This window comes from Patella vulgata, chromosome 4 (assembly GCF_932274485.2).
Source record: "Patella vulgata chromosome 4, xgPatVulg1.2, whole genome shotgun sequence".
NCBI lineage: Eukaryota > Metazoa > Mollusca > Gastropoda > Patellidae > Patella > Patella vulgata.
In genome coordinates this window covers 63,294,280-63,320,812 of record NC_065882.2, presented here as the reverse complement: position 1 = coordinate 63,320,812, position 26,533 = coordinate 63,294,280, and the positions used below count along the sequence as shown (strand labels likewise).

Below are 26,533 nucleotides of genomic sequence, written 5' to 3'. Positions count from 1 at the left end.
TCACAATATTTATAATAGTATTATTGTGTTACCTATAGTTAGATACTAGTGTTGTAACGACATCCGACCCCGGTTGTACGTGACAAGTAGTAGGTTCGCCTGTCCAACCTCGTGGGTTTTCTCCGGGTACTCCGGTTTCCTCCCACTGCTAAAAACCCCTACGAACAAGAGAATCGATTAAATAAAATTGAACCATGTATTAGTGCCGAAATGACCTAGTTTGTGTCGATTAGACGTTAAACCCCATGTATTTTTTTTTTGTAACGACAGCCACTGCCAAACGAATGGTAATGAAGAAATGCACCATGGTAGCAGCCAGGACAGCGACTGTCATTATGGGCTTTATCGAACGAAAAAAAACATGGATGTCTCGACTAATAACTATGACATGTTAATGGACGAAGTCAACAACAATAATACATCAATCATCATTCAATGCATACGTAGTGTAATCGAACGTATCATCGTAGATTATGAAATGACGATCTCGGGCTATCCGAACTCTCTCAGACGCGAACAATGAAAATATACGAGCGAAAAAGTTACTTAATATCTAATACATACACTAAAATGATTATCGAACGTTAGCGAATATACCGAAAGCAGTTTGATTCAATAAACTGTACAAACATACCTCCATGTGCCTACACTCAGTGCCGGATTAACCTTGTGCGGGGGGGGGGGGGGCGGAACATACCAACTGTGCGAGGGACCCATTGTTGTTTGTTCAAATTGTTCGTACTGACCGCGGATCGTACTAGTATGTGCTCCGCCCCCTTGAGTGCTTGGAGTGTTTTCCTCCAGGAACTTTTTTTTTAAAATTAGGATTAATTTCAGTGCATCTGACACAATTTAGGCAGCGATTTCCTGGGCCCTCGAAAATCTGTTGGTACCTACCAGTCCCGGGGCCCCCAATATCACTTACTGCCCAAGGCCCCAATCCTCGCCCCCTCAGCCTAGGTACTGGTTAGCTCAGTCCGGGATAAAATATTAGTATGACCCAGAATTGTAGGGGGGGGGCTAAATGTGGGGTCCCCGGGACATTTGTCCCACTTTGCCCCCCCCCCCCTAGATCCGGTAATACCTACACTAAGTAATATTCGGCTACCATGCGTGTTTGCAGACTCGAAAAATGATGATCTCTTAGTCACGTGACCCCTAACAACTTAGCGCATAGAATTAAGGGAAATTCCGTCGATATGCAACTACGTTCGAACGACTACTGTTACAGGTATCATATAGTCTATGCTTACGGCTTTCTATGAAAATTTATAACAATTTTGTCGAATTTGAAATTCTGGCTGTATCGATATTTGACTTCACAAAATACGTGCACTATATCACATTTTCATTATTGTTGTAACATTTCTGGAAGAAGTAAAGTTTTGTAATCGTCCACGGAGGTAATACCAAGTACAAAACTAACAGAGGCATAGATGTGGATATAATAATATACCAGGTTATAAGCCAACATAGGAATAGTGTCAGATACAATATACCAGTGCACCAAGTCAGATCAAAATTGTATTGTTCTTACTAGGGATAACAAAAATACCATCACAGAGATATATAAAATACCAAAACATGTTGGTGGCCTGTTCGTTCTTTTCTTACGCAATATAAACATCCCTCGTTTGTTGGTAGATTAGTAGCCTATACACTACACTGTAAAAGATTTACATTAACATCCAAGGATGGTTGGCAATGTACTGTAAAGATGTGCAATGCTGCAGTAACACAATTTATATTAACATCCCACAATGGTGGGTACATTGGTAGTCTTAAGTTACACTGTAAAAGAAGTGTTATGCTGCAACAACGTAATTCTAATTTTGAAATTACTTGTATAATCCATAGTCAAATTTTCTTCGATATCAGATTATTATGTTTCCTGTAATATGGTTAAAGTGATCTTCCTGTAATATGGTTAAAGTCTGTAATATGGTTAAAGTGATCTTCCTGTAATATGGTTAAAGTGATCTTTAAAAGATTTATTATCACAATCAATATACTACAACTTGACAGTACGTACACAATAATAAATAGCTTAATACCTTACTATTCAATGACCGGGTTAGTTTGTCTAGGTCTTATCGGCGCTAATGGTAGTGATGATGGTGTAATGAAGAAGACATATCTTAATTACTTGCCATCGAACATTCTAACCTACTTTCTATTTGCATGGCAGTGGCAAGAGATGCAGTTGTGTGTAACACTATAAAGGATAAATTTCACGTGTACTTAAACGAACTTCTTTCTGATAGTCAGTAAACACATAAGCAAAACCTCCAACAGCCATGTGCTTCAAGCTTACTTTTTACCTGAATAGCTCACCAAGTTAGTTTTTGTGGACAACTTTTTTTTAAGCTTATCATCGTTTGTAAATTTGTATGTTTGTGTAGCAAGCGTCCAGGTGCTGTTATTACAAAAAAAAGAATTCTATCTAAGTGGAATATTTATGGCACTTCGAGTAGTGTCTTATTTATCGCACGATTCAAACACATATAAGAAAACGAGTTACGACATCTGTTAGTGCTTTCATGTAGTTTTAATATCTGGTTTTCACTGTCTGTACAACACACACCGTGTAAAATTCAGATGTATTTAAGTTACGTGTATTTTAGAGGATTTCATCATGTTAATAATCAGACATATACCCTATTTGAGAATATTCATACAGTCAAAAACAATATTTCGATAGATTCGCATTCCTTGAAATGTTTCTTCAGTGCCATAACTGAATAAAGATAACTAAATATTAAAACATAGTTACATACATGTACATGATTTTAAACCCTAGTTGAACTTGGTTTATTTTTCTTAACTTATTGATCTAGTGTCTCTCGGCTTTTGGCTTCTGAAATCCACAAGACATTATAGACTTTCTCTTTCTTGAATACCTGATGTTACTTTTCATTTGAAGAGTTCACATAGCTAAGACATTTTCGTAGAATGTGGTAGTCCATCTTTACAAATACATCCTTGCACGTGTAAATTATTGTATCTCTTGTTCGAATGGATTGTCTTTGACCGGGAATTTGGCCTAATTTTAAAGCCAGTATTTGTGGTATAAATACATACGCATAGTATACCTTGATTGTAATTCCCTGGACAGAATATTCTTAAGAATATACAGTGCAGTCATAGCCGCTTGTATCTCTGATATAGATAGTAACAAACTTACAACAATATTGGTCATCTCCAAGAATAAATCATTGCTATAGTTTAGATAATGACCATTTCTTTTGAACCATGAAGACACGATGAAAAAATAGTTCTGTATAAAAGACAAATCGCATTCTCGAAACTAACCTGATTCAAGAGTGATAAAGAAGAGATATTTCTTTGATAACTGCTGTTTTGACATTATCAAACTTGAAACATTGACATTAAGAAGACTGGCTGACAGTTTGTTTTTGACCAAATTCAGATAATTTCTAATTTTACACGAATAGTTTATAGAATTTCTAATTTTACTCGAATCGTTTATAGAATTACTCATAATTATTTCGCCTCTTGGCCATATAATAAATATTCTTACACATTACTCATTTTATCTATGATAATAAAATAACAGACATACACCAGACGAGGTTCTTATCATAGTTCCAGCTCTGTAATTTTCAGATTCCTCATGTTGTCTCACCCACGACTGTCGGATACAACTTTTCCGTTCAAAATGAACACGTTATTAATTCGGGAGATGTGATACCGACACCTCAATATTCGGAGTCTGCGTGATAGAAAAGAAATAGTGTAACTTTGATTTAAACAATGACTGAATTGACATATCACAAATCATCATATTCACCAGATTATGAAAACGTAACTTTTGTACTCATGTCGTTAAATTGGAGGACTGGGCTATAATATAATTAATAAAACCGAGCCAAGTCACAAGGGTTGGATCAAGTCAAATAGAAAACACAATACATTGTAGCGAAGTAACAAATTTTATGATCATTATGAATTCAGTTATTCAACCCAAGAGAAAAATAAGCCGACATAGTGTTTGTGGTGGACATGAAAATACTGCATTTAAGTCAAGTGTCATTGATGACTTTTGTTATTTTAAATAAAAGTTAGAGAAGTGATTTGTATTCCGAGGGTTATTATTTAATATTTAATCATGAGCACGTCGGAAATAATAAAATTGATTAATCGGATTGGATTATTGATACATGTATTAGAATTTCAGTCTCATTAAAGATTCGTTGAGACGCACTGGGGAATGAAGTGAAATACAAACCTCTCTTGGTATTGGTGACGACACAAGCGCATTCATTGCATGGCGACTGTCTGGTGAAATATAATCTCTAATCCAACATATTATCTGGAGGAGTTTTCATTAATACATTGAGTCATGGGTATAAATTAGATTCGATACCCTCTATGTGGTGATCAGTAGGTACCATGAAAAGTATAACATTTGGGATGTATGCCCTTCTTACCTGTCCCTAATGTTGATAGCCAATTAAAATTCTGAGGTGGGGGAGGTGTAATGTCCACTCGACACAAATTAGGGTATTTCGGGACTAACACATGGTACAACTGTATTTTTTTAGAAGTGGGAGGAAACCGATCTACCCTTAGAAAACAATCGAGGTCGGAAAGCGGCCACTACTCCTTGGCACATACAAACTTGGAATCAAAACAACCCAATAACACACGTCCCCGAAGAACTTCAAGAAAATAGAAACATCTTAAATAAATGAAGAGAATAAAAGGATAGTGTGTAAATAATCAAATCGTATGTTGGTGATATGTTATAATCCCGTATGTTATACAAGCTTTGACGCTATATATGCAATATCACCACCATCAATAACTCAGATGAAAGTGTTAATAAATGTTATAGATGATTTTTTTGTCGTGTCATTGACTCTGGACTATGATTTCTTACAGTAGCTGGTGGTCACTCATAATAAAAAAAAGAATAGATTATCGATAAATTGAAGATAAATATATTTTGTGGGCTGTGTCCAACTGAAAGAGACAAACCACTGAAGTGGTTAAAGCTGAACTCCGATTACAAAACTACAGAAATAATTAAATAAAAAAAAAGGAAACACCCTAAACGACCGCCACACTTTTTTTCCCATGGCGATCGCTTAGGGGTAACAAAAACACACGCAGGTCACGCCCACTTCCAGATCTTATGAAGTTAGTGATGAAAATCAAATGTACTATAACAGTAATCTGCGTTAGAGAAACTATGTGATCGGCAATTTTTGTCAGCTTCAACTGAGATGTAAAACAGATCCTTCCCCGTAAACCGTCATGTAATAAGTTTCCTGAACCAACCGACCCATGGCCAAAATTTAGTAATATATTGCCGTGGGCTTATATCCCACCAAACCTCCATTAGAGCCGTGACCAGCTCCCACTATAGTACACGCACCATGCCAATTACATAAAACACACTGTGTAATGAAATAAATAAGCTTTTGTATATTTCGTTAAAATACAAGCTGTACGCGGGTCTGGGTGAAAATGCACTCTTAAATAGGTCGTAATTCTTTGTATACAAGTGAAAGTGATAAATATGTCGCATGTCTAAGGTTAGGTTAAGTTTATTGTTGAATTAAATAAACATTGTAGGAGTAATAATTGGTTAGTGTCGTTAATTATAGAGTTGTGAGTTACTCTAGTTATAAATCTATCTGTATCGTGCGTGCTAACCTTGTGGCAGATTTAAGCTGCGTAACACAGAGAAACATGAATCCGCAATGAATCACGTGAATCATGTTTATTATATATGGACACCCTTTCAATCTGTATTTTCAATACCCATACTTAAACATGTAATATGTAGAACTTTGGAGGTCGATCGACCTGGTTTTGTAACACATGTTTATCTTTAATCTAATCCTGAAACCAATAGCACGGGCTAAAGGATACATCAGGGAATTACCATAATATTGGTCACCAAATTAAGATTCATTAAGTTTGACATTTTCAGATCAAATGACCACTGTTGAACCAGTGGTCAGTTTAACAGGAACAAAAGCCAAATGACCAAGACGGATGATCATTCGGTTCTAATCATGTCTCAGATCACAAACATCTCAGTTTAGTAGAATAAATGTCGTTAAATTACAGTAGTCCTGGTATCAGTAAACACAGGGGATATATTTGATACAATAACCAGACTCACATTGCAAATCTTTCATCTACAGTTCAGAAGGATCCGTGAGGAGGCTATGGCACTAGCTAATAAACCAGGAAGATTCAAGTTTACAGTTTGGTTGTCAGTGGTGCAGAATGGGAAGCCTGGCACGTTAATAGATCTAGTCGCTTGGATGAGACGAAAACCAATGTCCCGTATATAGCATGGACAGTTGATAGGCCTTAACGCCTCTGCGTGGGCATACATTCCCACATAACACACTGCATGACGTTTACTCATCTTCAGTAGCCCACATAACGCGGAAAAGTTTGATGTTATCCTCATTTTATTTCACAATTTTAGAATTAAAGCTGTATATGAAACACAATTTCTTGCTACATGTAGCTTATATATTGGTATAACTATAAACGTTTTATTTCTAATCCCAACATACAATTACTAAACAGAAAAATGTTAAAGGGTGTACTTCACAATTTATGTGTATTTCAATTATCAACACGTAACTCGCTAAAAGGAAATCATATTAATTTCCGTCTTGTGCAAAAAATATTTTTTAAACTACAATTTTGGAATGGGCACAAGCTGACAAATATAGATCATGGGGCGCTACCCTCTTAAAGCTTGGGCGACAAAGAGGTCAACGTCTGCTTCGACAGTAGTGATACCGCAGACAATGCGTTACCCGCAGGGGTGTTAATTATACTCCCACTACGATGTTATATATATTAGATGTTACTGTATATATTCACCATCTTTGATTATCTATATTCAATACTTAGTTAAAGGACGTAAGTCTGAAAAATCTAGTCTGATAATTTATTGCTGCTGTAAAGATTGCCAATACTGACGTGATAAATAGGCTCCGTGCTATTCTCTTCATTACAGGTGAATATTGGAATATCTATAATTTACAATATATATCATAATTATAGCACAGCCTCTCGGGAGATAGGTTTATCTGAAGATTCCGAGCTCAATTGTGGCTCTAGATAAGGTGTATAATGAAATATCATGTGAATTACAGAAGTTAAATAGAGTTTAACATCATACTTTTCCTCACCAACTAGGCTGTAGAAGACTGGCATGCGTCCTGCAGTGTACCATGGCGGGAGTTTCAACTGTCAGGGGACCATTAACGGGCTACAATTGTATACACGGGTCCTCGTTTTTTCTTCTCCACCCTGCATCACTGACTATAGGAAACAAGGCTGGAAAATCCCGAGATCCTGAAATAGGGTTGACTTTACCTAAGCTTCATTGCCTAGTTTGGGTTAAACAATATTTTATTCATTACAGTTGTAAAGATATGATACAAAAACAAGCTAAAATTCTAGTTTATTTCTTAATGTAATTTAAGCCAACTTATATTGGACTGAAATCCTCAGTATGTAAATGAGTATCTTAGTCTTCGCATATTTCCCTAGAGAATATCAATGTAAGACATTCATTAGGCTGGGGAAAACAAAACTTGACTAATCAACCGTATACTGATATACAATAAGAACAAATGTGCCGAAAAGTGTAACTATATCTTAAAAATGTGTTGGTTTCTGAGAGCAAATCCCTTAAGGCCCAGTACCTATCACTTTTCTTTGCGAAAATAGAAAAAAAAACGTTTTGGGCCATGAACACATTTACATAAACTAATAAAGTATGCTAGTGCAATAGTACCACGCTGTTTCTTGAAAAGTTGAATATATATCACGTAACTTTGACGATCATGTACACGCGAGATTAGCCAGAGAGCCGGGTATATGAAAAGAAATAAATTCACGTTCTCTCACAAAGTCAGAACTCGCGGCTGCAATTAATGTCACTTTTCGCTTTATTTTGGCAAGTTTGCCGAACTATTTGTTTTTATTGTAATCTTGTAATTTAAACACTTTGGTTGGTGACTCTGATGGTGGCCAACACTTTAATTGCATGCAAAGTTGCATCGATATATCAATTTCATCCCGAAATCATCGTTTCATATAGCTCTTTAAGACGTGATTTGTGTCGTATACGATATACTTACACTTTCTAGAACACACGATACCACTTTTTATTTGCTAAATTCTACTATTTAAATTTGGTATCGGATCGTTGTGTTTCGTTTATTTGCTAAACGACTTTGCCTTCAACCCTATCCCTCTGGCCATTACTTTTATATAACTGAATGCGCGCATTTAAGCTAATAGTTCCATACTTTATGAATCTGGGTGGGGTGAGGCGTTTCACAGATTTGATACGACAAGATAAGCTATATCTATGTGGTTTTAAGTTATTGCAGAAAGTGCCAAACAGGTATTTGGGCGTGTAAGGAACTTTTACAACCTTAGATAAGACGATAAGGGAAGGTATCAGTCGGATTGTATGTTATTGTAGAGCATGCCAACCACGAAATGGCTATCTCTACTATTTATATGTTATATAAGATACATTATACAGTGTTTGTTATGTCTTTCTGATTATATACCATGCTCTCTGTGTTATATTTTATTCTGTAATAATACCTGTATTTAAAATTTCTTCTGGCACTTTGACAACCCTTATATCACCAGATTAAACAATTGATGTAATGCATATAAATGTATTTAATTATATAATGGAAGCTCATAGATCGTGTCGTCATGCCTTATCTCTGTATGCATATAGGACACCCTACGTCACTTTGAGGTTACACTTTTTACATACCTACATTGTATGTGGAAGCATATTGTCGTCACTCCGATCTGCTAGTCAGCAATCCTTTAAGCGGTCTACAGGTCAGGCTGTTTAAGATTTCTTTTTTCCAACTTGTCATAAGGAGGAAACTAATCGAAATTCAAGAGTCGTGCATATATGTTTAACAGGGTTACTGTACCTTTTACTAAAGCTTTGAATGCGATTGCTGGGTCAACCATTTTCATTTTTTAAAAATAATATTGAGAGTGGTACATCGATTTTAGGTGTATTTATTTGCTGTGAATCTGAAAACTTAAAAGCCCACCTTCAACATCATGCTGGTGGACGTATTTTGGTTGCCTAGCAACGGTATATTTAGCTCTATAGATTTGAGTAATGAATTAGTAAATTAACAGGGACCGATTTGTCCCTGGCTATATGTAACGTTAAGTTCGGCCGAATAACAGATTATAGCAGGGGTTTATGTAAAGTTAAAAGACTGGGTTGTCCGGTTTAAGAGCAATGTAGGTCTCTAGACGGAAATTCGTCTATTTCCTTTTACTGACAATCAGATTTAAGATATAAAGGAAAAACTACGTTGATCTCATCTGAAGATGTCTGGAAAAGATAGATGGACTATAATCTATATCCGCTTTGATAAGATTCAACAGATTATAAAATGAAAGAATGTCCTTTTTCAAGATTATGAAGTTTGTATGATACTTGTGTCTTCATGCATACGAGATATCAGTTCCCACATAGCCAAATAATCGAATTATAAAGTATGTCCGCAGAACACAAAAGGCATTCTTTGTTACTAATCGATGCAACTACTTCTTTAATAGTAAGCTGATCAGTTTACTTTTAATACCTGTTTGGATAATCCCTTACTTTAATTATAACGGGTATTTATTTTATCCTTATTGAGCTGAAAATCACCTTCTGTCTAGATCTTTGTGTGAGAAATGAAATGAAGTTTAGCGTCCTACATTTATGCACCGGCGTGGCTAATGAAGACAACATACGCCATCCAGTAGGCGCTACGGCCAACGCTTATTTATTTCGATTTCCTACAGTCAAAGTCATGGGCCGATTAACGCGCCACGAAGGACTAAATGCTGTCCTCCACAACTGACAAGCGAAACCACTGGTTAGATCCCCTGGTTAGCAAGCCAGTGTCTTACCTCCTGAGCCGCCGTGGTTCGTTACTCGTATCACATGCCATTGTTACATCAAAGAGTGCAATAGTATCAACATTAATCCATTATCCGATAAACACACCTTTAGCAACTAATAACACCATACTTTACAGCCATACCTGGACGATAATTATCATCGATAGTTTAATATTTGCCAACGTAGATGATAAAACCTAACGGAAAGAGAAACACCATTCAAATACGCTTCCTTCTTATTTGCAACACCAATCCTTTAAAAACTTAATTCGTCGTCAACAATTTTTAAATGTGAGTATAAAACACGGTGTTGATATCAAGCATTGAAAACTCTGTTTTCATTAGTTTTCTAAAAAATGAAAAGTGCAGAAACACTCACCTCTGTATCCAATGATACGCTCCACTAAATCCGTTAAAATCCGTAGAATTCCCACAGAAAATAATAATTATGTGTAACCAGATTGCAGATGATCTCTTCCTTCAGGTGAAGACAATTTTTGCCAATTTGCAATTGATAAATGTGAATAAGAGAAGAGATTTAAGAATCGACAAATTGCACCCATAATTCCATTACACTTGGGCTAGAAATTATTGAACGACGTTTATCGCAAATTAACGACATTTGCAGTTTTTGGCCTTTTTTTACCCGACTAGATAGAATCTGTCGAATGGTAACTTCTGTCTGAATAAAAATGAAAATAAGTTCATCCGTGATTATTTGAAAGTTTTTTCGAAAATGATGAATAAAGAGTGTGGAAAAACACAAGACTAGAAGTTGTATAAACACGGTTATCTAGCATTTGAAATAGATAATGATGTTTTCACTTCCAACTCAAATTACTTCTAATAAGTTACATTTTACCATAATTATTTTAACGATGACGTTCAAATCGTAACTTGCTTGACCCTCTACGCGATTTGAGCCTCTTGGTAGTATTTTTAAAAATGGTACACAATACACATTGCTTGTGATATTGAAACGGGGCTGCTTTGTCATTAAGTTCAAAAATTGCCTTTACTATCATTTTATCACCCAGTAACACATTCTACAGTAGATATCGCTATCTACTGAATTTGACTGGTCAATTGAAAAGGTACTTATTTTTGTATTAAAAGGGAACTTCTTTTTTTATTAAAAAGAAACTTCTTTTTTTTTAAAAAAAGAAACTACTGTTTGGATCCAGTAATATTGTTGGGGAAAAGTTCTCAATTACTATAAAAAATTTCAATATTCCCCATAACCCTAAAGGAAATACCGGCTTAATAGGACTTTGCAACGGGTGACTTGCTGTCAAAAATGATGTATCACTGCACCGTAATGTAATCAGGTTCAGTAAAATTAAATCTATAGCAAAGAATTATATTTACTTATTTGTGTGCGTAACAATGGGTTGGGTGATAAACAAAATCTCCTACTCGTCTTTTTTGATATCAAAAAATATCAACACTCGTCGGTAAAGAAAAAACTCAGCAAACCCTCGTTTTATGGGGTTTTTTAATTTATCGACGTACGTTGATATATTTTAATATAAAAAGACTCGTGGAAGATTCTCTATATATTGAAATATTTTCTTAAAATACTTTTCATTCTTCATTTTGTCTTAAACTGATTTAATATTAATCCATGAGCTTCGTAGACTTCAAAACTTCAAGATAGTCTGGATAATGTAATATACGTATATCATTCTAATATACCAACAGATATTTAATAGTAATATAAGGGCAGATAAGTATGTAAATGGACAAGAAATACAAAATAAAATCAAAATGTATAGAAATAATAGATATTTGGCTTGCTGAAAAGCCCTCCAGCAAACAATTCGGTTCCGATATGAAGCGGGTGCCAAATATATACTTAAGTTGTACAGTTTTACTCGAGACCCATGCGAAGGGAAACGAACCAAACTAGATACCAAGTGAAACACCGACTCAAAACAGAACACACGTCTTCAGATTTCAAACTGAAACGGAATCGGTAAACAGTTCATCCACAAGTCAGTTCAGTGCAATTGTTTCTCTCACGTAGAAATAATGTTCACATGTTCTTAGTTGGCAAAATAGTTTACTGTCTGATGAAAGTTGTTCGGCATGTTTTGAGAAAGAGAGCAACGGGTTTTAACGTCCACTTAACACAGTCTAGGTTATTTCGGGACTAACGTATGGTTCAGTTCTATTTCGCAGGTGTCTTTAGTGATGGGAGGGAACCGGAGGACCCCGAGAAAACCCACAAGGTTGCATGGACAGGCGACTCTACTTCTTGTCACCCCACTTGACTTCATGGCAGACCTTATGATCCATTCGGCCACCGAACCCCCCTTCGGTATGTCTGACAAGATTATACGTACTGCAACAATAAACAGATGGTTCTGTAATACAAGAAGATATCTACACATACTATGTTTTATTGTCCTGTTAAAACAATTTATAAAAAAAACAATTTTTATCGTGTGAAATTAGCATTATTTTTTAATCTAGCCTTTAAATTAATTCCTTTCATTCCAGAAAATGAAGACCAATTCACTAATAGATCGTTTAATAATCCAGTCTTCCTACCATCAGTAACTAATATTACTGTTAAAAGAGGGTCGTTGGCTGTTTTACCCTGTTCTATACAATATCTACAAGATAAACAAGTAAGTTTTAACGTATTATATACAATACCTACAAGATAAACAAGTAAGTTTTACCCTGTTTTATACAACACCTACAAGATAAACCAGATAGGTCATTAATTCTAGTAATGTTTGTTTACTTGTTCAGTATGTAGACACTAAAAGTTGGTTTCATTTTATATAGCACGTTTCCGTATACGTTATTTTCAATGCGTTTAGTTTACATATGACATTGGACATCGTAATCGCAACAGAACAGGGGATTTATTGGGAGATTTTATATTAATAGAAGGGTGATGATGTTGTCATCTCGAAGCTTTTCAATTAAAACAAATACACAAACGTTACAACGTATATTGAGAAAGAGAACGTAAACACATTTAAAGTATATCTGAAAGTATATCTATTATATTACACGCACATAAATATACAGTATGATATATATAAAGAGAGTATATTTGCACGTACATGTGAGTATAATTACAGTTAATGTGTTCTGTATGTTTACAATACAGTCATGTATATTATCTTACTATTGATGTAAAATCGTCATAAACTACAAGCATACAGATAAAAGGATGCCTGAACAATTATTGTGGTATGTTAGGCTAGAGGTTGGAATTTCTTATCTGTCACATATTGAATTCTCTTTAAACCTGAGATGCATGTGGCAGACATATAAATCTCAAAGGTTCAAATGAATATATTCTCCGAAAATCATGTAATTGGAGTGAAATCTTTTATTCAAGACCGAGATGGTGTTCTTAAAACCCCAAGGTACAGTTCCATGTACTTATAATGATATTAAATACAAACAAAGTTCAAGCAGGTGAAAAACGTGTCCATCACTCGGTACGGAGAGTATGTTCCTCCCTAAACACAATTAGTACAAATGTCAGATACTCTTATATACAACTTTGATCTTTTCAATAAAAGGATGTTAGTTCCCAATAGATAAAAACAAAATAGATTTGTACGGTATATCTGTGTGATCTATTAATTCACCTTTCGTTTGCTGGTTTACAAAAAAAACTATGTACGGTGCACTTTTATTTGCCAATTCTGATTTATTGGCTACAAAATTAAATGGGGTTTAATGTCTTACTGTTCTGCATAAAACAAAAGGAGCTAATGGGTGTTATGGGAAATTGCAGGGGCACAACCGCTAAATCAAATTTCCAACTGGCAGGTGGCCTTTGATATGCTGCCTATAGTAATCACGCCATCTCCCTTTTTTGCCCCCACTCGAACGACTAGACCCATTTCCTTTCGAGGTATTTTGTCCTGCACCACTGACAAAGGGAAACCAGACTGTAACTACCGTATAACTTTCTCAGCCAATACCGAGTTCGAACCCGAGACCATATTCCTGACAACATTGTGTCTCCTTCTATAAAATATGACTGTTAGTTTATCGTTAAGACCATACATTTTTATAAAGGATACATTATTCAACAGCTAAATCGGTCTATTACAGGTCTTTCTTTAGGCCTTGAATTAATTAGACATTTATTAACATGACCAGACTCTCTAATCATCGTGTGGCACCGATTTTAAGTAGATTAAAACGGTTCGACCATTTAAGGATTTAATGCAAAAATGGAGAAACATGTCTAAGTCCCGAATAACCTGCCGCGTGGTTACGATAACAAACAGTCAGCGCACACATCTTGTCAAAACTACAATCAGTGATAACTCCGCTCAGAATAAAGTAATTTGGATGAACTTTTCAATATATTCATTATGCATTATCTATTTTTGAACTATTATAGCAAGAACGGCAAGCACCGTATCTAAATCTTACATAATGCATCTTTAATCTATAAGAACCAGTACACAAAAAGCAATGAAAAAGAAACACGTTTTTTGCGATTTTTATTTCTCTGTATATCTATGTTTTCACAATCCAAGGATGACGATTATGATTCCCACACCAAAATATTCGTCATGCTGATGTCCCTGTATATCTCTGGACGGCTAGTACTGATGTGACAATTCAATTTGATAATAATTATTTACAGGAGTAATTAACTTTAATAAATATTGATTCACCTAAAGATTGTAGTTAATACGATTAACTTGAACTCGTGACTGAGCTATAATCTTGTAATCACATCGATTGGTTTTCCGGAACTGACCTCTGGTTGATGGATATTTTAACAACTGATCCGAACTTTAACCTATAGAAGCCATTTTACACATTGATGTCTTTGAACACAGATGTTTCAAGACATCTGTATGGGTTGGATACCCATGAGTCAATTACTGAGATACTAATGTGAATGCACCTTAACCGTAGATCTACTGCTCCGTCACCCAATCTGCTTTGAGTCTTCTAACCATCACAGCTGAGTCAACAAAACGCAATCAAGGGTGAATTTAAGTATTGGCGTGTATAATTCAATCATTTTATAGACTTTTGGTTATACTCTGATTAACTATTTCATTAATGCGATTGGCTGGATTTAAGTGGTCGCATTAGTATTCTACCGTCATCGGAAATCGCAGTGACGTTAGACTGATATTATGTCCTTCTTATCCGCCCAAGACCTTTCATTAAGCGGTTTCCAGGTCTGATTAGTATGGCGAGTATCATAATAAAACCTGATTACCTTTCCTATTAAGACTAACTTGTCTATTTATGCTATCTAAATATCATCGTTCTAACTGCATTAAGTGTAAATTCGTTAAGATATGTTAAGGTTTATGTGAGTGACTCGGGTTTATCTATAAGTCATCTAAGAGAAGTAATTATATCCCGCAAAGAAATGTTACTTATTTAATTATTAATATTTATTTATGATGTTATTATTAATCACGTTGTTGAAGACGACAGTATTGTAATTAAATACAAGATTTGCATTTTGTTTGGTCTTTTATTTTCCGCCAGTAAATCTTTGCGAATGTCTTGTTCTTTAATGCTTTGTATATACGAAAAAGAGAAATTGTGTACTTACTTTTCTCTTCGTATTTAAAGATGACACATTATTGAATCGGATTTGTCGGTCATTCCATCAAATATGTCACGTTATTAAATCGAATTTGACAGTTGCGTCATTCAAGCTGAATTAATTGATATGATTTTTTTTAGCTGTGACATCTATCACCTTTATAGGTAAAATAAATGAAAATTAAATATGGCGGTGTTATAAAGTCTTGTTTCAAGTAGTAAACTTGTTATTTAACTGTTTTTCCCCACGTCAGTACATACATTCATTGTCATCTTCTCCATTGTTACGAATGGTTCACTGAAGATCACTTTGTTTTTATTCTTAATAGCGACTTAGCGGCATTGATGTTTCTGGTTATTTTGACAAAGTTTCTTCAGAACCACCTTCTTCCAAGCCTACATTGTGTAATCCCGATTCAAATAATTTTATTAAATTTAAATTCAGTTCATTGAATACCCAACTGCCATTGATATGATGATGCCCTTATGGCATTTTAATTCAAAAGTCTAAAATTGAACCAGAGAGATTGTGTATACTTACTTTCCTAAACTACATAAACAATGGTTGTTTCGTAAACTACATAAACAATGGTTGTTTCCTAAAACACATTTTACGGCATAACCAACAATGGTTGTTTTCTAGGGCACACTTTACCACATAACTAACAATGGTTGTTTTCTTGGACACATTGTACCACATAATTAACTATGATTGCTATACTCTTGTATTCTCAACAGATCTATATGTACGGATGCAAATAGTCGGTATAATATCTTATTATGCAAAGTATGTGGACATTTTTTTGAATGGATTATGTTTAACCAGACGACTGATCCATTCACAGCTTATAATCTTTAGCTTGCGGGAATTCTCGATCCTATTAGAATACAGTTCTGTATTATCTATAAAAATGTACGAGCCCACACTGTATCCACCAAAAAACTTAATAGAAATTTATTTAAACTTAACCCACTGTAAGATCATCCAAGATTATTTAAGATATTAAAAGTTTTACATCTGCACGAATAATGCCTAGTTTCAATGAGACGTTTAATCCTAGCACTCCAGACCTTGCAGACAACTTAATGTTCAACCACTCTATCGAACCCTGACAAGACGTTAGAGAGGCTGTAATTAAATCTCGGCCGAATTCAGCATCACAATATATAGCATCAAACAGAAGGCTTTTGAATTATATACATCAGATATTCCATATTTCATTTTAAACTATTATTAAGCTCAAACCAAAGGATTCAGGTGTTTTAATAATGAATAGTATGGCTTGTCTGACAGGATGAGCTTACTGTTTGTAGAACAACTGAATCCGCTATACAATTATAAGAAATTATCGTGTCTGGATTGTTATCTTCCTCTTACTCGATTATGCCAAATTCACCCACAGGATTCTTATTTTGTCACAGAGCTAGGATCATTTATACATTTATATATCCGTGTATATATATAATTACGTGTTGGATTAAAAAAGAAAGTCTGATATACTATTTATTTCATATTCGTTTTGATGTCATTGTTGTTGTTTGTTAAAAGACCTGTGTATATCCAGTCCAATCCAACCCTACGACAATTTGTCAAGACTATGGAACAATAATATTTAAAAGAGCTAAATCGCTATTCTTTGGCACCTAGAAATGGACACAAATGGGTCGCAACGAATATAATAATGTATATAAACTGATTTAGATTTAATCGTTTCTGTTTGTACTGAGTAATTTCTAATCAGTTGTGTTCGGCGAAATACGCGAAAAGTTCAAATTGAATGGAAATCTTTGAGGTCTGGTTATTCCAGTCTACACCCAGTCTACACTGGCTGGCACGCGATTCGTGTGCCAATTTTAAAATTGTCATTCTGTCTTAAATATTGTAAATCAGAAGCCCATCTTTTCACAGTAAGATAACAACATCGATGTTGATTTAAACTGATAAATACGCCAGTTTTGCAATGTCGAACACAGTGGATGATATTGAGTTAGCGTCCTTTAATGGAATATTTTTAAAATTGTATTTTCAGGTGGTGTGGAGGTTTGTAGATGAAGATAAGTTTTTAACAATTGGTAAAAAGACTTGGTTTAAAAGTGATAAAATTATATTAGAACATTTATCCCAAGATGATAATATTACTAATTGGGATTTGTTAATTAAAAATACAGAATTTATAAATGGTGGCATGTACGAGTGTCAGATAACATCAACTGTTGATTTAACTAGAAGAGTTCAACTTAACATATTAGGTAAGTTTTAACGGTTTATTGAATTTGCTAGCCGCAAATTGTTTATGAGAATCCATTAGTTTTATTTGTTTCATTCCATGTAGATCATATTTCCATGTAAAGTTAATGGAGTAAGGAGCGACGGTAATGCTCTCATGTTAAAAATAGTTACCTGTTGCTTGGTGACGACTGCTATCGTAAACAAGATGGTGAAGAGGGGCGAGGGGCTCATACCTCCCACTAATAAGTATATCGAGCTTTTAATTCAAATTATAGCACATTTTCAAATAATTTAGCTTGGTTCTCTAACTGGAAACTCCCACATACAATTTCCTGTATGAAATTGGTGCTAAGTGTAGATTCCGGGATAATTAAAGGCAATATGATATGGCCATCTTGTTAAATAGGATAGTTATCATAATACATTTATAACAAATATTAAATTATATAGACAAATTATTCCTGGCTATATATTTCACTCAGACATTAATCCTCGCTGATAACGTTTAACTAGTTTTTTATGGTATATTACCCAGGATCTTCTACAAGATGATATTTTACTGTCTCGACCTACGCATCATTAAATAACTTAATAGCCCATTATCCGGAAAAGACAATACGCCGAGCTAACTCAAATATGAAAATGAGGTGACATGGTGTTTAAGGCCCTACTGTTCTGAACCAACCCGGCTAAGGGCATGTTTTCCCGGACAGTGGCGTTTCCGCCAACTCTTCCTGGATTTCCAGCCGTGAAGGGTTCGTTTTTCCTTGCCAGGCAAACTCAGACATCTACGAAGTCATGTAAATCACAACTGTTTATAAGCGATCTATTAGAATCCGATGAAAACTGAATATTTAAACGTTGTATGCTTATTGCTATAGCGTTCACGCCAACGGTTCAGTCCTATGAAGAACATTAATTTTAAACATGGATGACATTATCGACTCGATTGAATTTTAATAATTTGGAAATCCCAACAGCGTTGAGCTATCTAATATATGATATAATATTCACAACAGCTGAAAATAAATTAATAGGAAATGGTTTAAGGCGATTGAAGGGTATTCATATATGCAGCCATTACTGATGAGAGTTCATATTTCTTTCCGTCATTTGGTCTGGGGTTTTTATCTATTAATGTATCGTCCGGTTGGCAGGCAATTCATTACACTTCGCCATACTTCGTCTAAATATAGACGTAATGACAAAATGTATTTTCCACAAGAATAGATCTCCAATCATAATGAACTGATGTGTGTTTGGTATCGACAACACCATAACAAATAGGGGATTTTTTTTCATATTTAAAGTAGTGTTATTAATTAAAACGACTTGAATTAATGATCGATTTCTTATAAATACCATTCATGTATTGCGATTTTCGTGCACCAAGCAGAACATACTGAATTCTCTAATCACGACCAGTCACCTATAGGTGTAGTCGTATACTTTAAATTAAAATCTTTATTTATTTTTTCAGAAACTACAATAAAAGGAGATAGAGCGATCGATCGTGGTGAAAGAATTTATTTTGTTTGTAACGTGACGGGGGGTCCCCATATACCTACAGATATCACGTGGTATAAAGATGGACATCCAATAACAAGTAGGGGATTCCCCCATGCTATAATAACTAAATATAGATCTAAAGTTAACAATTCTAGTATAACAGAATTTATAGTAGATAGAAGTGTTTTCTCTGATACTGGTGTTTATACATGTAAAAGTAAAACAGTGGACACAGTTAAAGCGAAAATATTTCTTCAGATAGGTTAGTATATTGACTTATTCTGGTTAAGAACCCGTGCATTGCATATTTGTGCACAAAGATAATAACTATGCTTAACCGCTTCGGTTTTTTTGTGGAAGATAACGACATATTGATATAAATAAATGTTTTGTATATATTATAATCCAAAATACCCCATTCTTTTGACCGAACATGGAATTAAGAATCCTGTATTAATTTTGAATATATCTTTGTTCTATGGAATGACAGTTGCGCAGCGAAGTTAAGAGAAGGGTTCGAGATTGCCTTATTTTGTTGCAAAAATTGTGTTCGGCTGAACGGTTTGAAAACTCTAAATTGCAAGGGGTATACATGTATCCTGTACTATCCTGATATTTTATAACGTACATGCACAATTAAACTGTATAGTCAAATCAATTCATATCGAGAAACAAATATTACCGACATGTCATGATCGTCAAAGTAAGGGTGCTTAGTAAAGTCAACTATTGTTGTTTTTAATTGATATTGTATAAATATCTATGTGTGGTTGTTTTTTTTCAGGTGATACAGTTCATGTTAAAAGAAGTGAGTATTCTTTCTTTTTTTAAATATTAAGCCTAAATCTTCCTTAGTTAAATATCAGGCTTACCAACTGACAGGACGGTAGACATATCAATTCACTCTTTTTTTTAAATAGTAAATAGAAAAAAATATTAATGACCAAAATCACAAAATCATACGTTCAATCCGACTCGTTGTATTTTTCTTTAAGCATTACTTTATTTCTAATTTTCTAAGTTCCAGTGTTTGAAGATTTAAAGGAAGAAAAAAGAGGAGGGTATTCACCTGCTTACAGTAAGTCCTTTATACTGTTTTTACTAATGCAGTGTGCATGCTCAACAGCAGCTATTCTGAAGTCCTTTATACCGTTCCGGCGTGGTTCCCCTTGTCAGTGGTGCAGGACGGAGGGCCTGACAAGGACAGCTGTCTAGTCCTTCGGATGAGACGAAAAACCGAGGTCCCGTGTATACATTGGAATGCACGTAAAAGATCCCTTGGCAGTTGGAATTCGATATAAGAGTAGGCGATAGTGCCGCTGCCGGGCAAAATTTCCCTCATAGCATACTGTATGGCGTATGCCCGTCTTCATTAGCCCAGCATAGGAGCAGAACAGTAGGACGTTAAACCCCATTTCATTTCATTTCATTTCCTTTATACCGTTTTCCTTGTATTCAAGGTGGGTTTTTAGACAGAGCCGAGTCTCGGCAGTAGTAGCATACATGATAAACGTATTTGTGTACCTTTAGTACAAGGCGACATCAAGCTTGTTGGGTAACCCCTAAAATACAAAGTGGCAGTATTAGGTGTAAGCATACCCTGCTTAATACCGGGCACCTATCTCAGTATATAGCTAAACGTAGCCATGGTTTGAATTTTAAAATGAGAAGTGATATCAAGTCACTCTATTAAAAGGTCTAGATTATAACCACTTTATCGATGGTCAACTTGATAATATTAATGCATTGTCGTTCCGTTTATTTTGTTCTTTAATTTTCAGCTTCCGGTTCACTGCAAACACCGAATTCGTGCAATAAACTTTCAGTGTCTGTAGTCATTAGACTGCTGTTAATAATAATTATTACAACAATACACAGATGACAGGTTGTATGATTAAGGATTCAGAAGCAAACTGTCGACAGTTCAAAACTATGTAAACATGTGGACTAACTGGTATAAACGTATGCGTGTGGTGTCACTCTCAGGGATAGATTAACTTATGGTGGGCGTGAAATTAAGGCAATGAATTAGTGTAAATATTGAGATTTCCCGGAGTGTGGAATGTCACATTTTAAAGAATTTTTGAGCAGAACCATACCATGTGAATGTGTGATTAGGAATACCAAGTGACCAAGGGATAGGAATCAATTAGCAATATAGTTCGAAACTAACCAGTTAATCATTCTAGTCTTTCAAATAGACACAAACTTAGTTCTGAAATAGTGTTACAACGTGTGTATAAAGTATAGACGTCATGTGCTGGCTTGCCCAGGTATGAATATATTTTCCAAGTGTTGAACTTAGTGAATATATACTGAAAGCAATAATTATGACCAGAAAGGGTCATGAATCATTCATTATACGTGTAGCGGACCTTTTCTTCTTTGTTGATCAAGATGTCATTGTATCGATAATGATATCTAGTGTGTTTTAAATATTATGTGGGGTACATATCTTTTATTCAATGAAAAGGTCTACAGTCTGTGCTTTATGATAGATCTAGCTCACCCAGACGTCACGCTATTCTAAAGTAGGAAGCGGCAGTGGGAATTAAATGAAAATTGAAAAGAACCAGAAATGAATATAGGGAGAATTCCGTTCACAGGAGAATTCTATACACGACGAAGATAATATAGTGAACTCCTGTAGCAAAATTTTAAAAGGGACAACTGAAGGATTGTCGATATGTTTTTGTAATGCATGTATAGAGGTGACTTTTACTTTAGTTCACAGCGGTTCTCACTAGATAATACTCAAATACAGTGGATTGAATAAAACACCGGGACACGTTCCCAAATAGCAGTATTTGCATAATAGGTGAAGTAGACAGCGACAATGGACACATATATCATGGCGCAAAGAATAATTGGTAAAAGGGATAATTTACGAAGAAATCAAAGTTGATTAATGTTTCGTCATTACAATACTTCCATCATTTTGAGACTAACTTAGTGTTATCACGTGTCCAATACTAGAGAGGTGATGTTTGCCAGGATAGAAGAGTAGAAGTCCATTATCCGTAGTGTCCTCATATCCGGAATCAATAATTGTACTTAATCAGCTTTATCTTTGAGCATGATTGGCGGGAACAATAAATCAGACAATGATCATAAATCAATCTATATCATAACCTATATATAAGAACGCGGAATCTATGGAGAAGCATCCAAAACGGTATTAAAAAATGTAAAGACGAGGTTCATGAGCATTATTATAAATACTATCCTATTATATTTATTCGGTGACGGTTATGTGCTATTTGTTGACAATAATCGTGTAAAAAAGAACCAAATATACAATAATGATCAATACATTCTGTAAGCAAGCATTAAAATTAAATCTCAACTATCTTTTTACTGGCATCGTCAATGATATATACGACAAATCCGTGGGATCAACAGATATAATATATCGTCGTCGTTTTTGTTTGCACGTGTCTTTATCCAGCTTGTTTCTCTAGTATTTAGTGATTGCATTGGAATACACGAGACACCATTCAATGTAACACAATTACTGTTTTTACTAGTGTGCAACATTTCAACTAGGATTCCTCTAGTTTTATCAATCAATGAGTCAGTTATAACCAATGATTTGATACTGTGTTTTTGCAATTTTATCATTGCTTAGTAAAAACAAGAGATTCTTTGTTGAAACGTCGCTAACAGTAATTTTATTCTATAGAATTGGGTCCTGTGTATGTATTTATTCACTTATAACTGCTCTTGCCGTTTGCCAATGGAAAATAAATGGTTCTAGAGCTAAAAATGAGATCTTGGCTTGCTGCGATAATTCCCTGTATTTGATACCATGTTTGTCTGTTACGCATTTAGCATCCGTGTAAAACATTTTACATGAACACTATTTATCTGTTTTATTCTTCCTATTTGATGAATTATTGAATATTGAACTTATGTTACGCCATATTCACCAAAAACATGGCTACTACACTGATCAACTATATCTTTGTTATATAATGCTATATTTTGTCATATTTAATTGAATAATCCGTTATGCTTATTTATCAATGATATGAAAATAAACATTTATGATACAAAAAGTTGAATTAACTGGTGGTGTTCTTGTCTTGATCGACGACTTTAAGCTAAATTGTAAAGCTGGATTACGTTTACGGGCCGTCGAAACTGAGTTATCCGGAGACAATTCGAGGGGTTTCAGTGATGTATTAGATGTTGTCTAGATGTAGGTGACTGTTATCAGTGTTTCAGTTCCTGGCGTTAGTTTTACATATCGCCGTTAATTGAATCTTGAAGTCTTTTCTTATCTTCTTGAAGTCTCGGATTTAACGCTTTGTTGAAACTATCGAAGAATGCAGACGTTTATAACCTTCACTGGGCCAAAGAAGTAAATCTACCGAAAAAAGTAAGACATGGGTGAAGAACATAATATCTGTGGTTTATTTGTTCCTGTAAAATATATATAAATATATTATATTTAAGAATAGCGCCAGCAAATAAATGAAATGAGGTTTAACGTTCGATTTTTTTTTTGCAGCGACCGGACTAACGAAGATGGTGCCAGCAAATAAGAATGTCTTTAGTGAATAAGAAAGAGTTGTTTTAGATAGATAAATACAACTTCTACCTGAAATAGTCCATGTTGTAACGGTTAGATAGGATGATATTAGTCCAGACATTTTGTCCATGATTAATAATTAAACCAGTGTAGTAAAGAGTGTTGTCTGGGTTAATACATTAAGTAACATCCCAGTAGCCACGGGGATTAACTTTCACATGGTTAAGCCATTAAACACAAAATCCCAGTTAACTTCTTGTATAAATAATTACATAATGTCACATAATATTACCACAAGTTGAGTCTTCAATGAGTTAAATCATTTGATATGATTATCGGACTGGGGAGAACAACAAACCGATGTTACTCTATGAAATTGGGTTTAACGTCCACTCGACTAACATAAGCTTCAATTTTATTTCAGTAATTCGCTTTTGCGTAGGGCTCTTTAGCTGTGGGAAAAAAACCCAAAATATCCACACCAAACTCCTTGTCACGTACAAGTGATGGATCGAACGCATGCTACTTGATTCAATACCAGACAATATGATCTAACGCGTTAAACCATGTCCCCACCTCGTTCACTACAGGCATAGCAGAATTAGAACAAAAGATGCAGAAAGGCTGCACAGTCTTCCCAGATATTATGTAACACTGTCTAATACATGCATAATATAGCTGCCTATATTGCGAGTTACATGAACAATAATCTTATATAACAAAACATTTTTGAAAAAATAAATAATTAAATCTTGAAAACAAATGATAATGAAGGCGCATCACTCCCGATAACTACTGATAACAATAAATTCAATTGTAAGTATTCTTCTACTGTGATTATTGTACTATACGTATGGAAATAAGTCGAACGGTATATCCTTACCTTAATAAGTATCATTTCATCAATACATATAATTACTTCTTAAGATGATCTATTCCCATAACCCGTGACAAATCCTACCGCATTTGCACTTAATTCAGATTGAATGCTGATATTTAGATAACGTAAATAGACAAGTTAGTATTGATAGCAAAGTTAATCAGGTTTTAGTATGAGGCTCGTTATATTAATCAACGTGGGAGACCACTTAATACAAGATTCAGGATTGACTAAGGAGGACAGGACATCGTCCTAACGTCAGTGCGACGTCTTGAGATGCCTACAGACTAATGTAACCCCCTATCAAGTCTATCGTTTTAATGAAATAGTTAATCAAAGATATGAGAAGACCAACTCCAGTAGCTGATTGGATTAAACACTGGACTCCTTCAATTCATTCCTGATTGCTTTTTGTTGACTCAGCTGTGATGGTTAGAAGACTAAAAGCAGATTGGGACGCACACTTCTAGACCTGTGGTAAAGGTATAAAATGTTTATTAGTATCTCTGTAATTGACTTGTAGGTATCCGATCCCCTTACTTGTCTTGAACATCTGTAATCGGACATCAGCAGTGGTGGAAAAGGGTTTCCGTGGGCTAAATGTCGAATCAGTTTTTAAAATATTAGTGACCAGTGACTGAAAGTTCATCTCCCCCTGAAATACAATTTTGCTTACAATATAGTTCAGTTGATATTTCGAGACATTTAAAAATTTATAATCATTTGTATAAATCAACATTTTTTTCTAAAACCCTCTTCTATAACTGAATAAAACCACAAATCAATTAAGAAGGGGCGGGGAGGGGGGGTGTCGAGTTTTCTGTCATTATGTTAATTGGGGATTCAAACCCAAGATTATGCGTGACAAGCAGTAGGGCCTTCTACCAACTTCGTGTGTTTTCATCGGTTCTCCGGCTTCCTCCCGCTGCTACACAACACCCCTACACGAAAGGGATTTGTTGAAACTCAGTTTTACCTTTGTTACTCCGAAATGACATTAAACGCCATCTCTGTGGATGCGTGCCCCCCCCCCCCCTCTCCAATCAAATGAAAATGGTATTTATCATAGATGCCACACACGTGTGGGTAAATGAAGGGCATCGATGTATCGTTCTTCTTTAGAGGTACCGTTAGTGGCGTTTTACGCTAGCAGTTGCCTACTGTAGGTCGGGATCATGGCTAACCTGTAATTAACTGGCATTTAATGTGTTTTACCTGACATCAAAACCACAAATTCATAGATCACGTACATTAGAGTATAGTTCAATCTGTTTTATGTTCATCTATTGGGAACTCTCTACTTTTTTGTAGCAAAGATCAAAGTTTTGTATGACATATACTGACATTTGCATTGATTGCTTTAAGGGAGGAACACATTTTATATACCGAGTGATGGGCGCGTTTTACACCTGTTACTTTCAATGGTTGGTATTGATTTTCAATGGGAACATCAAATGATACTTATTGACACCTCAGGCTAAACCAGATAACTGTAGAAAATGTTGTACGTACTACACATTTAAATAGAAAAACAATTTCTGCACTTGTACCGTCAGTAGTTCAATTCGAAATAAAACCTTCATTCACATCGGTGTTTAAATAGTTAGACATTTGTGTCGCACTTGAATTATAAAATGCCATTTAAACAATATGTCAATCAGTAGTATGATTAACACAGGTGTGTATACAGTCTGCATGCAGTAACTAGTACTGCACATTGGAAGTATAATTCGTCTGCAGAGAGAGAGAGAGAGAGAAATGGAGTTTAACGTCCACTCGACACAAACTAGGTCATTTCGGAACTAACACATGGTTCAATTTTATTTCAATAATTCGCTTGCAGGTAGGGGTTTTTAGCAGTGGGGGG

The 26,533-nt window shown here is 35.1% G+C and overlaps 1 protein-coding gene across 2 annotated transcripts in view; it reads left to right on the top strand.

The window, feature by feature from the left end:
• LOC126818405 (hemicentin-2) overlaps nucleotides 1–23,620 on the top strand; it is a 29,367-nt gene extending 5,747 nt beyond the window's left edge. The window contains exons 3-8 of one of the 2 annotated variants that reach the window (XM_050545817.1): nucleotides 12,454–12,584; nucleotides 17,544–17,763; nucleotides 19,224–19,514; nucleotides 20,037–20,060; nucleotides 20,280–20,330; nucleotides 21,034–23,620. In XM_050545817.1, the coding sequence (XP_050401774.1) occupies nucleotides 12,454–12,584; nucleotides 17,544–17,763; nucleotides 19,224–19,514; nucleotides 20,037–20,060; nucleotides 20,280–20,330; nucleotides 21,034–21,134 (818 nt within the window). In that variant the 3' untranslated portion in view covers nucleotides 21,135–23,620. Of the gene's footprint in view, nucleotides 1–12,453; nucleotides 12,585–17,543; nucleotides 17,764–19,223; nucleotides 19,515–20,036; nucleotides 20,061–20,273; nucleotides 20,331–21,033 lie in introns of both variants that reach the window. The other variant, XM_050545815.1, reaches the window with a different exon arrangement.
• The last annotated feature ends 2,913 nt before the right edge of the window (nucleotides 23,621–26,533 follow it).